The following is an 18,821-nucleotide window of genomic DNA, read 5'->3' as shown; positions in this document are numbered from 1 at the left end:
CGACCAGTTTGAACGAGTTAATGAAGTTGTTTTTGTTTCTCCACTGATTGTACCTGCTTTTCTCTCCTCGACAGGCTTTTATTTGGGTTTTTTTCATTGTCTGTGGGCGGTATCTGGTACCCGGTACGATGTTCATTATGTTCACGTTCATTAACGTGAAGAAAGGCTCGTATTTAATGTCTATCTGCTGCAGGAGTTTTTTTTTTTTTGTTATTTCTATAATAACAAACCGTCAGCTTTAGTAACTCATTTTAAATTCCAGTTTAAAAATGTCAACATTTTCTGTTTAAATCTTTTTTCTTTTTCATCTTTTATTGAGATAACGGATCATTTACTGCTATTTTATTGCTTTTCTATTATTATCTTATTGCTTCTGTATGCTGCTGTAGCGAAAAAAAATTCCCCTCGGGGATTAACAAAGTAACTACCTAACCTAACCTAATCCTTTGACACCCAGAAACATGTCGTTACGGTGACCGACCAGCAGAGGGCGCCGCATGATTAGCGGTTTAGTTCGAGAGCATCAGAGCAATGTCCGAGGTATAAAACCGTCACGTTGAATTGAAATGAGCACATTAATGCTGCAGCTCGCGTCACAAACAGACACAATAATAACTGAACGACGTGACGGTGAAGAGGAAATGAAGTCTCAGCAGACTGACAGAGTTATTATCAAACGGATCGGCTGGAAAACACACGGATAGTTCACTTCAGATTTTCACAATAAAAGCATGTTGTTACTGGAGGCAGGAGTTTGATACAAGTTTAAAGAATAACTTTATTGATTAATGTTAAACTGACATGTGGAAGTGATTTTAGATTTCTCGTCTGACTGAACTGATGTTTTTTTTTATTGAAAGCGATGCTGATGACTTTTCATATCTCCGATCTCTGACATATTTCATGATTACGAGATCCTGATGTAATTATATGAAAAGGTGAAGTGGGTTAGATTGAGGCGTTTAAGTGCTGCTTGATTTAATTTGTTTGAGACAGATTTGGATATTTATTCTGGAAAATGTTACATTAAATGTGAGAAATTTTGTGAGAGCAGATGTGAAGGTTTACAAGAAACGGGAACTATAATGTTACCATGGATACAGTGAGTTAGACCGGGCAACAAGAACAATGAGCCCTGTTTACAACGATTTCATTTCCTGTAGGTCATTAATCTTCAACACACAAAATCAAGGACGAATTCAGCCAAATGGAACAAACATAACAAACAAGAAGAACAAACAGAAACGCAAATATAATGGCCAGAAAAATAAACGGAACAAGAAAAATAAACAGAAATACAAATAGGACGTCAGGAAAAACAAAAACTAACAGAACGAGAAAAACAAATATAAGGAAATAAACAAAACAAAAAAAACAGACCGATAACAAAAACAAATTTAACAATGGAAAAAGAAACAAGACAAACAAACAGAAGAAACTCAAAAGCAAACGAATACAATACAAAAAAATGCACCAAACTAACGAGCAAATAAATAGGACAAAATAGAAAAATCTATTTGAAGATGCATTTTTCAAATAAATAACTGAATTCCCAATTTCTTTTTTTTTTTTTATTTATTTATTTATAATACAACTATAATTTATTACAGCAGCATAGAGATGCAGCATCTGGACTTCAAGACTGAGCTGAAAATATGGGTTTTGATAGAAGTGAGATCACTTGAGCTTGAAATAAAGGACCAAACATGAATATATTTTATAGAAAGGCCGATTAAACATGATGAAGGTAAAAAAAAAAGAAGAAAATACTCAGTTTGACACCAGTACAGCCCATTAAAACTCCCTGGAGGCCACACAACTTAATAAAAGTGCATTTCGCTGGGTTTGTTTTTAAACAAGTGACTCAGCAGCTTTGACATTTAAACATTAGCCCACTTCTCAAATGACAAGAGCCGCTAAAAGCTGAACATAAAACCGCCGTCGTGAAACACCGGCAGCAGCTAAAATGCGAACGTCGGGGCGTTTAAAATGTCAGAGGGGAAGTTGTTGCGCAGCTGGAGGCTCGACGGGTTAATAAACATCTGGCGGGAACGTCTGAAGAGTGAAAACACCTCAGCGGGGGAGCGATAAATCTGCAGCGTGTTGTCAGGAGGTCCATTCAGGTGTTTAGCCGGGCCTTTATAACCGGAACGTCAGCGGTAGAACGGGCTATGCCCCGCCCACCTGTGCCTGAAACCTGACTGCACCACTGGCCTGTCAATCAAAGCAGCCACGCCCCCCCCAAAACACAGCTGCGTTTGAGTCCTGATATCCAATGAATGCTGGAATTATTTTCAGAAGACACTGATCAGAAGGATGGAATTTCTCTTATGACATCATGATGAAAAATGAAAAACGCTTTACTGACTTTGTATTTCAGGAGAGGGGTTTGATGCTTTTTGAATGGGAGGGTATTGGAGCCAGCCCCTAGTGGCCCTCAGTGGTATTACAGTTTAAGACACTTTTGTATTGGCTTCACTTTTCAGACCCGGAAACTACGTCCACTTTTATATACTCTCTGTGGTTGTGAGTTAAATGTACTCATCGTGTCCAGTTACGCAACCTTCGTTGTCATGGCAACAGTAAACGCACTTTCAATATTTTTTTTTTTTTTTTACAAGAACAGTAAACAGGCAGTTTTGTATCAAAACGCCCCCCCTCTCCCACAACAGCCTCCTCCCAAAATGAAAAAAAAAAAACACAGTCTTTTGCTGAACACCAGGCTGTCGTTATTTATACGACCACCAGAGGGCGCGTAGAGAGAAGTCGACGCTTTTTCAACTGGAGTCTATTGGAGACGGAGGTTTTTATTTTGGAGCCAACCCCTAGTGGCCCCTTAGTGGTATTACAGTTCATGGCACTTCATTCTGCATTGGCCTCTCGTATCAGACCCAGAAGCTACATCCACCTTTTATAGACATGGTTTCGACGTCGTGACTACCACAAGAGGGCGGGCGTTCACGTGGACTCTAAATCAACAGGGAGGGTTCAATTAAAACCGTTTTCTTTTCGCCCAAACAAGTAAACGCATTGCAGGTTTGTGTTTTGATTTCTTAACAAAGAAAAAAAAAAAAAAAAAGACTTTTCATTTCAGTTTGACTTTAATTAGGAACCTCTCATAAACATTCAGACTCGCGACGCAACGAGAGACGCAGGCTCGCAGAATACTGCGTTTATATTCACACGGATACACGCAACACTTCACACATCAGGCTTTCAGCATCGAGTCTGTATTTCTCTGCTCCCGTCTCGTCTCCGGAGGACGGACAGCAATTAAGTCCTTTCGACCCGTCGCCCTCCCCTCGCGGGTTTTTCCCCTCCTCAGAAGTCGTCGTCGTCGCATATGTCCAGGTAAACGTCGAAGGCCTCGCGGTTGCAGTTTCCGTCGGGGGTGAACACGTACTTGTGGAAGGTCCCGTCCACGCAGATGGCTGCAGGAAAGCAAACGAATGTCGAGTGAAGTTTTTTTTTTTTTTTCATTGCAGCGAAGTCACATTTTAAGAAACGATAAAACGCGTCGACGTCAGGATGCAACTATTTAAATCGTCGCGTAATCCTTTTTGAAAGCCTCAAAAATTGTGAGGTTTGTCGCTTAAAGGTCTCTGCATTCAATACCGTTTCAACGGCTTCGGACTGAATTAAACATTCGTAGACGTCACTGTTTTCGAATCATCGATAAAATACCAGAAACACTTTGCACGTTGATATAAAAAAGAAAAAAAAGTCAGAATTAGCTGCAGCTATATTTGTAAAAGTGCAGCTGATTATTATCGCACAAAGTAAGCTTCAGTAAAATCGCAGCGGTCTATTTTTTTTTTTTTTTTGGTGGAAGCTGAACAGAGCAGATCGGCCGGGCAGGAAGTCACAGGAAAAAAAAAAAGTATTTCAAAATAAAACACCCATTGTTCGTACGACACATCACTGCATCATCGCGGTCTTTCAAATAGGACAAGAAAAATGCGTTCTCCTCCCGCTAGAGATACTTTATGTGAAATAGTTATAAGGTAATTAAGATTTATGTTGCTTAACGACTAAAACAAAGCAAACTGTATTAATTTTTGTTTATACAAATTATTATTTTTTTTTTTAAGTAGGTTTAAAGTAGGAAACTACAACAATAAACACAAAACGGACAACAACAAAAAATAAACCGTTTAACGTTTACCTGTGTCAGAAGTACAAAAAAAAAAAAAAAAAAAACCCGAGTGGGAATGAAAGTCAAAATTAACTCGTACAGCAGGTTTCTGCTTTTTTTTTTTTTTATTATTATTTTTTATTACAGCTTTTAGTTCGTTTTCTTTTATCCCTACTTTTATATTTTTACTGACTTTTTTTTTTTATACTCTTTACGGAAATTTCACAGTCGGCCATTTTTGTTTTCTGGATTACTTTTAGCATTTTTTTTTTTTTTTATTACAGCTTTTAGTTCGTTTTCTTTTATCCCTACTTTTATATTTTTACTGACTTTTTTTTTTATACTCTTTACGGAAATTTCAGTCAGCCATTTTTGTTTTCTGGATTACTTTTAGCATTTTTTTTTTTTTTTTTTTTTCTCCCCTCCGTAAAGTTCGCGTTTCCTCTGAGCCGAGCCGGATTACGATACAGCGAATAATCGTTTTGGTTATTTGGCCTGAACTCGTCGCGCCGTGCCAAAACAGCATCTTAAATTCCGAATCGTTTCCTCACCGATGACCGAGTTGACGTTCTTGGACGTGTTCTTGCCGAACGCGCAGATGCAGGCGCACTCGGCCGGCACGGTGAAGCTGGCCAGCGACCACTGGCTGTCCACGTACTGACCAATCACGGGCCCCACCTTCCCGACACGCGCCAGCCTGTTGGGGAGAGGAAGAGGAGGGAAGCGTTAAAAGACTCTCCGCGGAGGTGTCGGGAGGTAATTTGCAGGACGCGAGCAGAGGAGGGAGGTCTTTACGCTGAGCGGCGGTTCAGTTTGGTGTCTTTGAGGGCGAAGATGTGAACCGTGCCTTTGTCGCTGGAGGCGCACAGGAAGGACGAGTCGTGGCTGAAGTTGATGCTGGGGAGAATGAACGGGACAGGTCAGGCGGAGGTCCGGGCCGAAGCTTGTAAGTGGTTTTGAAGTCGGATTGTGTGAGGTGTTTATCCATAAAATGGACCTGCGGTAGATGGGAGGTCGGAGAAGCGGGCCGGGTGTGCCGACGTGCGAGCTGAGCTAACGTGTCGCCGAGGACGGGTCGGCAAAACTAAATGCATTTTAGCCATTTAGAAAAAAAAAAAAAAAAAAAAATCTATCTGTTTAAGTCGACTCTGTATTTAAAATATTTTCACCGCTTTACCTTGCCGTCGGGTCGGACGGGCAACTTTTTTTTTTTTTTTTTTTTTTAAAGCCGCCGGACTCCCTTGACAAAATCAGCGATTTTACCTCGGCAGATCGCAGGGGTTGCTAATCAATCGCTGCCTCGACCTGTTGGTTACGTTGCGTTATTGTGTAAGTTGGGTGTTAGTTCAGATCCGAATTCACATGTTAAAACAGCCCCAAAGTCACACAGTGAGTCGGTTAGCAGCTCCTGTAATCTGCGAGGCAAAATGACTGTTATTGTCAATGGAGTCCGGTGTCCTTGTAGAGAATGATACGGCAGCTTCACTACTTTGTCGGAAAGGGCCGTTTGGCACTTGTATTGCCGTAGTTCCTCCTGTGCTGGGAAAGTACCAGAAGTCGGAGCTTTAACGGTTCTAGGTTCGAGCCCTTCCTCCAAAACGCTTCTTAAAACTGTGATGACAAAATCCTCTCGTCTCAAGGGGCTCTCTTTGTTTTGGGCCCACCTGTACGAGCCCTCGCTGCATGAGCGCGTACCAGTAGAGGGTGGCCGGGTCGGTTCCCCGTCGCAGCTCCACCAGTTTGTCTCTGGTCGTGGTGTCGAACAGGCGGATGAGCGTTCCCTTGCGAGACGCCGACGCCGCCACGCTGCCGGGCTGGTTGAGCGCCACGCAGGCGATCTCGCTCTGGTGGGCGTTGATGGTGAAAGGAGCGGATGACGTACCGGGTTTGGTGTTGGACAGATCCTGGAGAACACAACGCGTTGAATTTTGACTTTTTTTTTTTCCTCCCGTGATGTTTTTTTCCTCAGAGGGACTTTTGTTCCCGTGTGTGTTTGTTCAACTTACAACCAGCTGCAGGCTGCCGCATTTATGACCCGGGAACACCAGCAGCTGCTTCTCCAGACTGGGACACAAATCACACAGACCTGAAAGAAAAGAGTTCAATCTGTTTAAAAAAAAAAAAAAAAAAAAAAAACATTTAACAGAAAGAATAAGAAGAAGTCGACGAAGGAAGGCGGACTCGTCGACCTTTGGGGTTATCTCTGGTGTCGAACTCAAAAAGTTTGACAGGGTTGTCTGGAAAACTGTACACGTAGATCCTGTTCTTTAATATGATGATGATCCTAGGAAAAAAAAACAAAAAAAACAAAGATGGTTATATTTAAGATCATTTAAAGGAAAATGTTTCCTGAAAAATCCCGCGGTGACGGTGAACTCACTTGTCGTGTCTCATGCGGACAGCGAGGACGGATTTAGTGAAGGTGAACTCCAGCACCAGCTTGTCTTTGGGGTCCCGGGAATCCCGAGCGTCGTCCCACACCAGCACTGAAACAAGTAGGACGGAGAGTTTTACACAAAAGGAAAGTCAGGTTTGAGATACAGCGTGTCGACAAACACAAAGAGACGCAAAACGACCACAAAGAGACAAACAATGACCAAATAGATACAAAAAAAAAAAAAAAGGAGCCAAAAAGAAAGATTTTTTTTTTTAAAAAGATGAACAATTACCACAAATTCAAAAACAACCAGAGATACACAATTTACAGACAAAAACATAACCAAAAATGACCAAAAAGAGATGAAAAATTTGCACAGACAAAAAACAACCACAAAGAGACACAAAATTACTAAAAAGAGATGAAAGAACCACCAACAAAATTGCAGATACAAAAACGACCACGAAGACACAAAAAATGACCACAAAGAAATGCACAGTCGGCTTCATAACAACTTCCGTCTCCAGTCTTAACAGCCAAAGCTTTAAAACGTACAGCGGGTAAGAAACCAAGTCTTTTCTTGATCTGCAGCTTCATCCCTGACTCTTTTCTTTTTTTTTTTTTTTTTAATTTTTTTTAAACCTGCAGGGGAGAGATGCTTGAACGTTTAGTTACTCTTACTCACTGGATATTTCGGAGAACTTGGGGTTGACTCCGCCTCCGACCAAAGCCAGTAGGTTGGAGCGATGCAGCATGGAGCACAGGGCCACGCTGCCGACCTGCTCGTGATCTGAAAAACACACAGAGACGAGTCTTATTTACAACTCTCATTCAGGCGGGATCGATTTCTAAAGAAGAGCCAAAAAATAAAACGGATTTTATTGTCCGCTAATGAATTAATCACATTTATTAGTATCTCATTACTACGCCATCACAAAAGGAAGATGGACTCACCCAGGTGGCCCTTCTCCATCAGCGGCTCCACGTTGTAAATCCTGACTCCGGTCTCCATAGCACAGCAGAAGCAGCCTGGAGACGACGGAAAGTAAAAAAAAAAAAAAAAAAAAAAAGAAGATTTGAACGTCTGAGACTCTTTCAGCTTTCAGTTTGTCTGACATGATGGCTGTCAGGAGCTGTTTTGAGTTTTTATTAACGATCCTTCAAATGCAGCTGAGTCTAAAACTAGTCATAACCAAGTCTAAATGTGGTCTAAAACTAGTCATAACCAAGTCTAAATGTGGTCTAAAACTAGTCCATAACCAAGTCTAAATGTGGTCTAAAACTAGTCATAACCAAGTCTAAATGTGATCTAAAACTAGTCATAACCAAGTCTAAATGTGGTCTAAAACTAGTCCATAACCAAGTCTAAATGTGGTCTAAAACTAGTCATAACCAAGTCTAAATGTGGTCTAAAACTAGTCTATAACCAAGTCTAAATGTGGTCTAAAACTAGTCCATAACCAAGTCTAAATGTGGTCTAAAACTAGTCATAACCAAGTCTAAATGTGGTCTAAAACTAGTCCATAACCAAGTCTAAATGTGGTCTAAAACTAGTCCATAACCAAGTCTAAATGTGGTCTAAAACTAGTCATAACCAAGTCTAAATGTGGTCTAAAACTAGTCTATAACCAAGTCTAAATGTGGTCTAAAACTAGTCCATAACCAAGTCTAAATGTGGTCCAAAACTAGTCATAACCAAGTCTAAATGTGGTCTAAAACTAGTCCATAACCAAGTCTAAATGTGGTCTAAAACTAGTCATAACCAAGTCTAAATGTGGTCTAAAACTAGTCATAACCAAGTCTAAATGTGGTCTAAAACTAGTCCATAACCAAGTCTAAATGTGGTCTAAAACTAGTCATAACCAAGTCTAAATGTGGTCTAAAACTAGTCATAACCAAGTCTAAATGTGGTCTAAAACTAGTCCATAACCAAGTCTAAATGTGGTCTAAAACTAGTCATAACCAAGTCTAAATGTGGTCTAAAACTAGTCCATAATCAAGTCTAAATGTGGTCTAAAACTACTCCATAACCAAGTCTAAATGTGGTCTAAAACTAGTCATAACCAAGTCTAAATGTGGTCTAAAACTAGTCATAACCAAGTCTAAATGTGGTCTAAAACTAGTCATAACCAAGTCTAAATGTGGTCTAAAACTAGTCCATAATCAAGTCTAAATGTGGTCTAAAACTAGTCCATAACCAAGTCTAAATGTGGTCTAAAACTAGTCCATAACCAAGTCTAAATGTGGTCTAAAACAAGTTAAAAACAAACAAAAAAAACCCAGTCTAAAACAAAGACTCGTATTTACTTTTAGTTCCTGAAACTTTTGCACAGAATTATGTCATAACAGGAAGTTGTTAACTGAATAAAGACATCCAAAATGTATTTATCATACTACTGGATATATCTATATTTTACTTTTGACTATATACAAATAAAGATATTAACTCAAATATCGACATTTTACTACATCACCTCTATTATTTTCTCTTTTATAGTTTCTGTAAAAGCCCCCATCACCCAATATCTTACAGATGTAGTGAAGAGTTTGTTTAAACGAGTCTTTGTCTTTACACAACAACAGAAATATAAACAGCACATGGTAGGCCTAAATGAGAAGACAACTTACTCTGGTCCTGGTTGAACTGCAGGCTGTTCACTCCTCTCTGCTGCGCCATGGCTGCTCAACCTGCGTTACCGAGCCGTCACCGGTCAAACTACAGCTTCAGCGGGACCGAAAGGGACGACCTGGGAGAGACGGGACAGAGACACGAAAACTGCTCAGGGACACTAAACCTCATTTGCCCCGTTGAGCAACACTGTTAGCTCAGTTGGCCAGCATTAGCATTAGCCACATTCGCGTCACAAAGAAGCGCTGCAAACACAGCTGCTCTCCTGTTTTCACTCCGCCATGTTGGAAAGTTGAAAGTCTCACCATGAAGACGCAGAGTCGAGACAACGCCAAGGTTTTGTTTTTTTTATAAGACTTTTTTTGAATTTTTTTTTTTTACAGCAGCTAAATAACGAGGCAGATGTTGCAAGACGGAGATTTGTTTTTGTTTTTCAACTGGTGACGTCACAGACACGTGCTTCCGGTTTAGTTCCTGCTTCCTGTTCGTAAAACCAAACAAAATAACAACGAAATGTGAATAAGGAAAAGGAGGAGACAATTTCTTAACAATAACATCTAGTATTAATAATATATATTTGTAAAAAAAAAAAATTACATTGTAAGTCATATTAGACATAGTAAAGAAAAAAAATAGCAAAAAACTGTACACTGCTTTGGCTTTTTAATAATAATAATAATAATAATAATAATAATAATAATACATTGAACCTTTTAACCACATTCAAATGCCTCCATTTTTCAGTTTTGCTTCTGTCAACTGAAAATTGGACATTTGCACTAATAACGACAAACCAGCTTATAAATCTATATTTAAATACCCATAATTCCACTGTAGAGGTCTCATAAATATTAAATTTGGATGAAAACAGTGCATGACTTAAAAAAAAAAAAAAAGTCAACACATAATTCAGTGCACACCAATGATGATTTAGATTTCCATGACAGCCAAGTTATTGACTGACATTTCTTGTTTGCTCTGTCACACTATGTGGTCGTTTTGTAGTATTTTGCAGGTGAAATGGGTCATCAACTATCAAATCAAGATGTTTAACAATTATATCTTTCCTTATCTTATGCACACAATATTAAATAAATGTAATGTTTGGGGCTTGGGGTCGATCAGAGGAGGCGAAAGACGCAGAGAGAGAGAGGAAGTGCTGAGGGAGGCGACTCGAGTAAAAACTTCTTTAAAAAGCAGCAGCTGACAGACAGCTGAGTCGGAGGCAGCGAGACAAAGAGCTGCACGATGTAGAACATTTTCGTAATTAGTTTCCTTTCGCCTTAACAATATAAGTAGACTGCTATATAATGCTATTGTGTGAGAAAGAAAATGCAGAAAAGCCTTTGTGAGGGACGACGTACTGCCGAACAGGATGAATAAATCCTGTTGGAGCGTTTAAAGACGTCCACCAGCTAGTTTTTTTTTATCGGTAAATCTCTTACAGCACGAGAGAAAGTGAAAGCATCACCATTAAAAAGGATCTGCAGTACGTACAAAACTCAAAGAAACCTTGATTTGCATGTAAGTAAGTACAGGTGTCACCGTTGCAACCCGGTGTGACGGCAGAACGTGAAATGGACACGCTTTGGGCTCTCTCGGCGTGAAAGTTACACATTTTCCTGTAGTGGACGAAATGGAAACCTACTGCCTGCTTGGTTGGGGTTAAACTGACAGTGTTTGATCTGAGTAAACAAAACTTCTCACTTAGAAATGTCCGAAAACGCGCACGTCTCTTTCACGTGAAGACAAAAAGAGTCTGACCTCTGGAAACCTGAATCTCCCCTCCTCCGCTCCGACGGGCTTCAGGTCGGTCTCCAGTGTTAAAAGGTCTCCTCGGTGCTGGAGGCTCATTTAACAAACTAAATTCCAATTTTATATAACCGCATTTTCAACAGATAGCTGGAAACCAGATGTCCACTTTAATTAACTTATGGTAATGATATAGATGATTTATTCTAGCGAATTTATTCGGTTATTCTAACTCCGTGACCCCTGATACACCTCCCTCAATTTGCCACATACTTAAGAGACGAATTCATCTCGTCCTCTCCTCTCCTGCAGTCAGTTTCATTCGCTCCTGCATCCTTTTTCTGTCGGACTGAGGGCTCGAACCAGCTCGCGATCTTTGTCTCGTCCTGTGTCGTCCTTCATGTCAGGTTTTGGTTACATTTGCTGACATGGTGCGACAAAAAGCAGACGGGACAGGTTTGGAGCATAGACCTAGTCTCCAGGTCTGAAAAGTGAAGCCTAGTTTCTTAAAGTGCGTTACCACTGAGGGCCACTAGAGGCTGCATTATGCTAAAGTTTCCTGAAGAAGAGGCCACGCCCACTCAGAGGGTCTAGATTTTGCACACCGTTTTAATTTTACACGTCAGAATTCCGTCTGATTGAACTCCGCTGGAGGAGGCAGGTCAAATATAATATGAAATAATATAAAAATAATACCGCCAAATTGTTCCTGAAGACGACAGTTTTCGCTCCTCATTTCCTGAGTTCCTCAGTTTTTCATCTGTCTATGTGACTGTTGTTCTGCCTGAAGGAAGAGAAGGAAATTATAAGTGATTACTGTACGAGTTCTCACATACAGTATCTCCCTTGCCAACCCCGACGCTGAGAAATTACATTCATATACAACTTATTTGTTCTTCCCATTACGATGTGATGGGAAACATAATTGCTTTCTGGTTTATGTTCACAGATGACGTGCTGCACGGTGACGGGGTTTGAGTTTTTTTTTTTTTTTGGGGTGGGCGGGGAGCTCACGAAATGCACGACTTTTGGCGCCAGAGTTCGAGGTTCTTGTTCTTGATCCCACGTGTGTCTTTGTATTTCGAGTTCCTGTTGATTTTTGAACTAAGAATAACATCTATAACAAACCGAGAGCGGTTGTGTCCGAACAGGATCATTAAAAAAAGCTAAGATTGGATATTGTAAGAAAAAATGTTAAGTAAGAACACTTTTGCTTTGCTTTTTCTACATTATGTTGCTATAAAAGAGTCTGCAGCCGTGCTAGCAGTTCCACGAGGCTTTGAGCCATGTGCTAACATACTAACGTTAAACTGGAACTGCCAATTATGATTTCGGCAACTGTTTACATTCCCCAAAACATTTAAGGTAACTGTAGTTCTTATAATACCATATCTTACCCCAAAAGGCAACAAAGCTACAATAACTCTGCAAAACGATATAACCCCCCTCCCCCTTTACTTGCCCCCCCAATATACAAATAAACTTAAAAATGTAATTTCCAAAGTCAAATTTTCACACAAATCAACCAATATCAAAAGCAAATAAACCTTAAATCCCCTTAAAACCATAAAAAACAAAGACTGTTCAGAATCTGCCTGAGAAACATCACAATTTAAGTTTTCTTCAGTGTCGCAGTAATACAGTGAAAGATGTCTCTACGTCTGTGGGTGCATCACAAACTGGAACTGTTGGTCGATAATTCAGCTTCTTTAAACGTCAGCACTTTGACATCTTTAAATAAAATAGAAGCTAAAAAGAAATTCTACCATCAGATAATTTGATTTATGTGCTCTTGCTCTCTTTATGACCCCACACTGGTTCAAAAAAAATGGCCGCTACATCTGTCAGATCAGCATCATTTTTATTTTCATAATTTTTATTTTAACGTAAAGATCAAATTAGTGCTGATAGAATGTTCTTTACGTAAAAAAAAAAACAAAGATTCACTTTAACATACAAACATAAGTCTCTGGACCAGATTTAAATTAAAAGAGGAGTTCGCAGAAAAGAAGCATTTCATCATTCAACTGAGAGATGTGTAAACACAGTAATTTCTTGGGGATCTGGTTTCTCTTGCGCGCTTACTGTCTGAGCCGCAGCTGCTCGGAGTCAGGACACTTGGATAAGGAGGAGCAATCAAGGATGAAGTTTTGGTGTAAAATATCAGGAGACAATCTTATTTGGTCTCTCGTCTGCTCCAACAAGCGATGATGTCACCACCAATTAACCCCTTCTGATCTGGTTTAATCTGATTCTGGTGCTCAGCGGATATCTGGAGCTCGTAATAAATGTTGGAAATGCAAATGCCTCGTCTAAAATGAATGCACACAGATTGATCCGTGTGGCAGTGGTTGGGACCTGACGCCAAGCTCTTCTCATTACGACAAATCGGGGATTGTTTATGCCTCCGCCATGGCGACAGTCGTTAAGTTTTCAGGTTGTCCGTCTGTCTGACCGAGGCTTGTGAACGGGATGTCTCGGGAACGCCTTGAGGAAATTTCTTCAAATTTGTCGCGAACATTCACTTGGTCCCAAGGACGAACTGGTCCGATTTTAGGGTTCAAAGGTCACTATGACCTCCAGCCCCCAGGAGCTACAATTGTGCTGTTGAGGGTGAGAAACTCGCCCGTTTTCAACACGCTGCGAGCGGGGCGTGTTGTCGTGTTGGAGAACCGTGTTGCCATGGCGACCACAGTTCAGGTGGTTCGTGTTCTCTGGGTTTCAAAAGACGCGGTAACGGACAGGCGACTGAAACAAACTGACAAAGAGGGAAGAAGAAGAGCACACAGACTAAATACAGCAGGGAGGGAAGGACAACGAGGGACAGGTGAAACTAATCAGGGGGCGGGGCCAACAATCATACAAAGGACAGGAAGTGAAACAAGAGTTGAGTCATTTCAAAATCAAGTCCCAAAAACTGATGTTTCTCTGCTCCAGTTTTCAGGTCCGCGGTGAAATCACAAACGTTCACGTACCGGCGGTCACGTTAACGTGGGGAACTCGGGTGCTGGATGTCGATCAAGAGACGACACTCGGAACACTTCCTCATGGAGGTTGTTGCTTCCTCCCGCTCCGTGCACGTCACGGTGCTACTCACTGTCCATACGCAACAGGAACAGTTTTGGAACTTTTTGATGGACTCTTGTTTGATATGAAACTGGTCCGACGTGGACGTGAGCCGACACGCGACTGGTTGTTGGAGGGAAACTGTACAAGCACTTGGAGGTAATTCTACTTTTAGTTTTCGTTCAGCTGCTGCGTATTTTCTCCACGCGTATTCTCTCCCTCGGGCAGAGGCGTGCGATGCTACTCGTCCTCTCTCTCCGGAGCATTAATCGGTGTTAATTATCTTCTCCAACGCCGTCTGGCGCGGCAAAAAAAACAAAACACAAAGCTCCTTTTTGAACCGTTAGATGAGAGGAGCGCGTGACGCACGCAGCCTGACAAACGGCGCCACGGGAAAAACAATGGAGAGTGTCCTCCCACTCTTTCTTTCGGCTCACTCCGAGTTTTTGCTTCTTTGGCCGGGCAGCTCACTGCTCAGGCCTGCAGAGACAGAGCAACAATGAGGCGCTGACAAAGACAGGAAGACGGCCCCTTTTCATCCGCATTTGCACATGAATGATTCTGCAGGACTGCGTGTTGCGTAAGCTTTATGAGTCACATTCCTGACAATATGGTGGAGTGCTGTATATCTGTGAGTGGGCCACTTCGCGCCTGGACGTGGCAGCTCTTTGTCTCCTCCACAGGAAACCCGGGGGGGGGCAGTTCGGTAATCTGTTATGCAGGTGAGTTTGGAGCAGATTTAGAAGCGCAGCCTAAAAATAGCACCGCGGCACGTGGACGTACAGACGACGTTAAAAGAGTTGTGTAATGTCCTCGCTGCGCTCTGGGTGATCGATCGCAAGCGGAGAGGGTCGGGCTCTGCGCCGCGTTGGATCAGTGAACTGTACGAGGGGGCGCAGCGCAAAGCCCGACCCTCTCCAACCCGCTGGAACAATGCAATAATCTGAGCCTGAACCAATCGGGTCCTGACGGTTCGGGTTCGGAATTACAAACTTACGGAACTGTATTGAGGCATTTTGCAAAGGTTAAATACGTCCTGAATTTCGGATAGATGGTTAGTTCTCGTGCTTATTTACTTTCGTGATGTACACGTTTATTTGCATATCGAGCAAGGAAGTGCAATCCGATCTCGAGTGGTCACTGGCGACTCATGTAGAGACGCATGGTTTAAAGCTGACCACTTGTGATCACCCAGGATGGATGCTGATGCCGGGCGTGAGCGGGCTCGAACCAGCATATATCTGGGCAGCTAGCATCAGTGCTTGTTTAGTGCGACTCCTTGCTTCCGCGAAAAGTTAGCCTGATCCAAACACAGCAGGCCGGAATACAGCGGAATGATCCTTTAACTCTCGGTCTAAGACGGGACGGATGTTCTCAGGATGTTCGGGTGCAAATTATTCCGTTTTTTTTTTTTTTTATTTTATTTTTTTTATTCATTTATTCTGTAGTTCAGACGGCACCAAACCGGACAAGTTGGAGCAGCGCCAGACTGCGGTAGCCGACGAGGGTGATTATTGATCAGAAGATGAATCCACAACCGGCGAAGCCGTCACGTGGCCACATGATGGGGGTTAAACACCTCCATGGTGTAATGCTGCGACCCCCTTCACCTTCCTCCTTTGGTTACAAGTGGAGAGTGCAAATCCTAATATTATCATCATATAACACCGAGCCGTGAGCCAGGAATGATTAATTCTCTCTGAGACGGGAGCGTCTTTGTGTCCCACTGGAGAGTTTGTGCGGGGACTTTAAATCAAATCACATGCTGATATGACACAAAAACACACGCATGCATCTGAACATGCGCACCCATTTTGTCACTTTCTGTCCCATTATCAGCTAATTAAGATGTGAATGATCTCCTTGGGGGGGAAGTGTTCTACTTAACTGCCTTTCAAGCAGCTCCTCGTCCCACATTAATCTCTCTCTCCGGGGGAACATGGATATCGATCTGCTTTTCCTGTGACATCAATCTCACTTGGAAGAGATGAACAAGATTAAAGCGAGTTTAGCATCGCATTCAGGAAGAGCGCCAGTGCTGACCTGTATAACGTTGCCAAAAATAAGGAAGGAGAAAAAAAAAGAAGCAAAACAACAACAAAGTGGAAAGTTTTTTTCTGCAGAAAATGACCTTTAATTTTACCATGAAATCCTTGAATACCAATTGATTGCGTAAATGTTCAAGTTGCTACTTAAATCAGTGATATCTAATCCGGGTTGCATTTGCATCAGGGGTGACTTTTGCAGTTTCCAAGGAGCATGTGGAAAGATTATCAACTAATTTGAAAAAGCAAAAACAGACACAGTGATGTGATTTAAAAAAAGAAAAAAAAAAGAAAGAAAAAGTCTGCTCTGACTCACTTGTAACTGTGGTGTTTGACAGTTCATAAAAACTGGGTAAAAGTAGCAATTGATGGGTTGAAATAGTAAAATAGTTTGCTGAAAATAAATGATAATTAGTTTAAATAATGAATGTGAGGTCAAATTAATAGATAAACAGATAAAATAATTTAATAAATATTGGATAAAGGGTCAATAATGATGGCTAGATTATTTTGTAATGCTAAAATCAATGGATTCATGGCTGGACTAGACCATGGATCAGGCTTAAATGTTTAGATAGAGTGATGAATAAATTATGGAAAGCAAACTCTACCAACCCGACATAAACACGGACTATGCATATCTTGACTTTTATATATTTACAGGCTGCAGCAGAACCTCTGATAAACGACGATAAGAAACTGCCTTAAATGGTTGTGTGTGAAGCTCTGCAGCAGAACAACAGTCCGTGTCATAAAGAGCATTCTCCGAACTCGAGAAGAACAAAGACTGAAGCAGAATGTCTGAACCCCACACATCTCAGCATCATGGACTCAGTCTCGATCACATGAAGGGACAGAAGAGACTGAGACGGACCGAATCCACAGCTGAGAACATCCTCGAGAACTGCGGCAAGTATTACTGGATGCTCCAAAACCAAGTTTAAAACTAGTCCACAACAGTCGAAAACCAAGTCGAAAACCAGTTCAAAAACCAAGTTTAAAACCAGTCCACAACCAGTTTAAAACAGTCGAAAACCAAGATTAAAACAAAGTGCAAAACTAAGTCTAAAAGTAGTCCATAACCAAGTCTACAACCTGTCCAAAACTTATCTAAGACAGTCCGAAACTAGTCCAAAACCAAGTCTAAAACCAGTTCTAAACAAAGTTCATAACCAAGTCTAAAACCAAGTCCAAATCCAGTACGGAACCAGTGTAAAATATGTTCAATAACAAGTCTAAAACCGGTTCATAACCAAGTCCGCAACCAAATCTAAAACAAAGTCTAAACCCAGGACATAAAACAAATTCCAAAACCAGTCCAAAACAAAATCTTAAACCAAGTCTAAAACAAACCAAAACCAGAGTCCTGATCTCAGCACCGTGGACTCCGTCTGGATTGCAGGAGGAAACCGGCTGCTGCCGGTTCGGAGGCATTGAAGCTCACGCAGACGCAGCTGTAATGCATCGTTCAGTCGTTACTGTGTTTGCGCCTCTTTCTTTTATTGCGTACTTCTGATAAGAGACATATTCAAACATCCGGGTGACAAACATCTCATCCCATCACCAAAACAAGAACACCGCGCTCCAAATGAATGAACGCTGTCCTCACGTACGGGCCCGCGTGGGCGCCGGTGAGCCGCGGAAATGTATATTAATATTAAACAGAGCTTATTAAGTTCGGCTGCCATATCTCGGCGCCGGAGTCTTTCCGTACCGCCGTGCTCCATCACGCCGCTCTCTCTCTCCGTCGTGCTCTCGTCACATTTCATCCCGCAGCTCTCTGCGAGGCGAGGTTAATGAAAGCGGCAGATGAAGGGATGAGGCGGTTCAATGGTGATTTAAAGCAACGGTACAAAAGAAAAGCCCCCCCCCCCGTCCCCCTCTGCCCTCACCCGCCCCCCGCCCGCTCGTTTTGGAAAGTTTAACAGGCGAACTAAACACTGTACGGCTGCCTGGGAGAGCGGGCGAAAGTGCTCTTTTACTGATGTAAATTGGTCTGTGTGTGTGTGTGTGTGTGCAGCCACGGAGACAAATAGAGATCTAATACGGTGACCTCCTTGAATAAATGAGGAGGTGGACATGCAGTATTCAGAGGGTTCGCTGACTGCAGTCGTGCGATTTGGGACTCCAGCTCGGCGCACCTCGGCATTAATCATTCATCGGGGTTTCACCAGGGGACTCGAAGATGTGATCTCTGTTTTATATGCCGCTCCTTTTAAACCTCATGCGGCAGGACGGTTAATGGGAAATATTTAATGATGAACTTGTTGCACCTCCCTCGGGGCATTTTGGATCATTTGCAGTGCTGGTAGTAATCAGTGGGGTTCAGTCGCTGGAGCCATGGTCCCCCACCCCCGCGGTCCCCCACCCCCACCCACCCCCGCCGCTGTCCGGGAGATAACCCCCTCCTTTACCCCCCCCCCCCCCCCCCCCCCCCCCCCCCCCACACACACACACCTCCTCTGCTCTTCGCCGTGGGAGGATGAAGTAGTCAAGCACACTAATGTCCAACAAAACTACTGAACCCTGTAGTGAGACCTGTAGGTGGGAACACTTAAGTTAGAAGTCCTCTATCCAAGACCGAAGAAGGCGCGTCGGGGTTGTGTCACCGTGAATTCGTCCCCCCAGGGTCAGACTGTCAACACCGGGTTCCACCGGGACCTTCTGAGGTTCTGTTCTGGTTCGGACTTCTTTTCTGCTTCGTAGTCTTCAGGTCAGTCTGGGTTTTGTGCTTCCTGTTTGATTTTTAGAAATGACTCACCTCTTGTGTCTGGTTTTGTTTCTCTTCCCTGTCCTTTGTATGATTGTTGGCCCCGC

At 42.3% G+C, this 18,821-nt stretch overlaps 1 protein-coding gene across 1 annotated transcript; it reads right to left on the bottom strand.

The window, feature by feature from the left end:
- Positions 1–3,082: 3,082 nt before the first annotated feature.
- On the bottom strand, positions 3,083–9,595 carry wdr45 (WD repeat domain 45). Its single transcript, XM_069166846.1, has 11 exons — positions 9,447–9,595; positions 9,141–9,259; positions 7,467–7,541; positions 7,198–7,302; positions 6,516–6,621; positions 6,325–6,419; positions 6,142–6,221; positions 5,831–6,039; positions 4,931–5,032; positions 4,687–4,832; positions 3,083–3,431 (listed from the first exon to the last, which is right to left on the bottom strand). Exons 2-11 carry the CDS (start codon positions 9,187–9,189, stop codon positions 3,322–3,324), a joined length of 1,077 nt encoding a protein of 358 aa, XP_069022947.1. The 5' UTR covers positions 9,190–9,259; positions 9,447–9,595; the 3' UTR covers positions 3,083–3,321.
- Positions 9,596–18,821: the final 9,226 nt, after the last annotated feature.

Source organism: Embiotoca jacksoni, unplaced genomic scaffold (genome assembly GCF_022577435.1).
Source record: "Embiotoca jacksoni isolate LCO1_2020_lvr unplaced genomic scaffold, fEmbJac1.0.p SCAF_10, whole genome shotgun sequence".
In the NCBI taxonomy this organism is placed as follows: domain Eukaryota; kingdom Metazoa; phylum Chordata; class Actinopteri; family Embiotocidae; genus Embiotoca; species Embiotoca jacksoni.
Note: the sequence above shows the minus strand (reverse complement) of the source record. Positions and strands in the feature narration are given on the sequence as shown.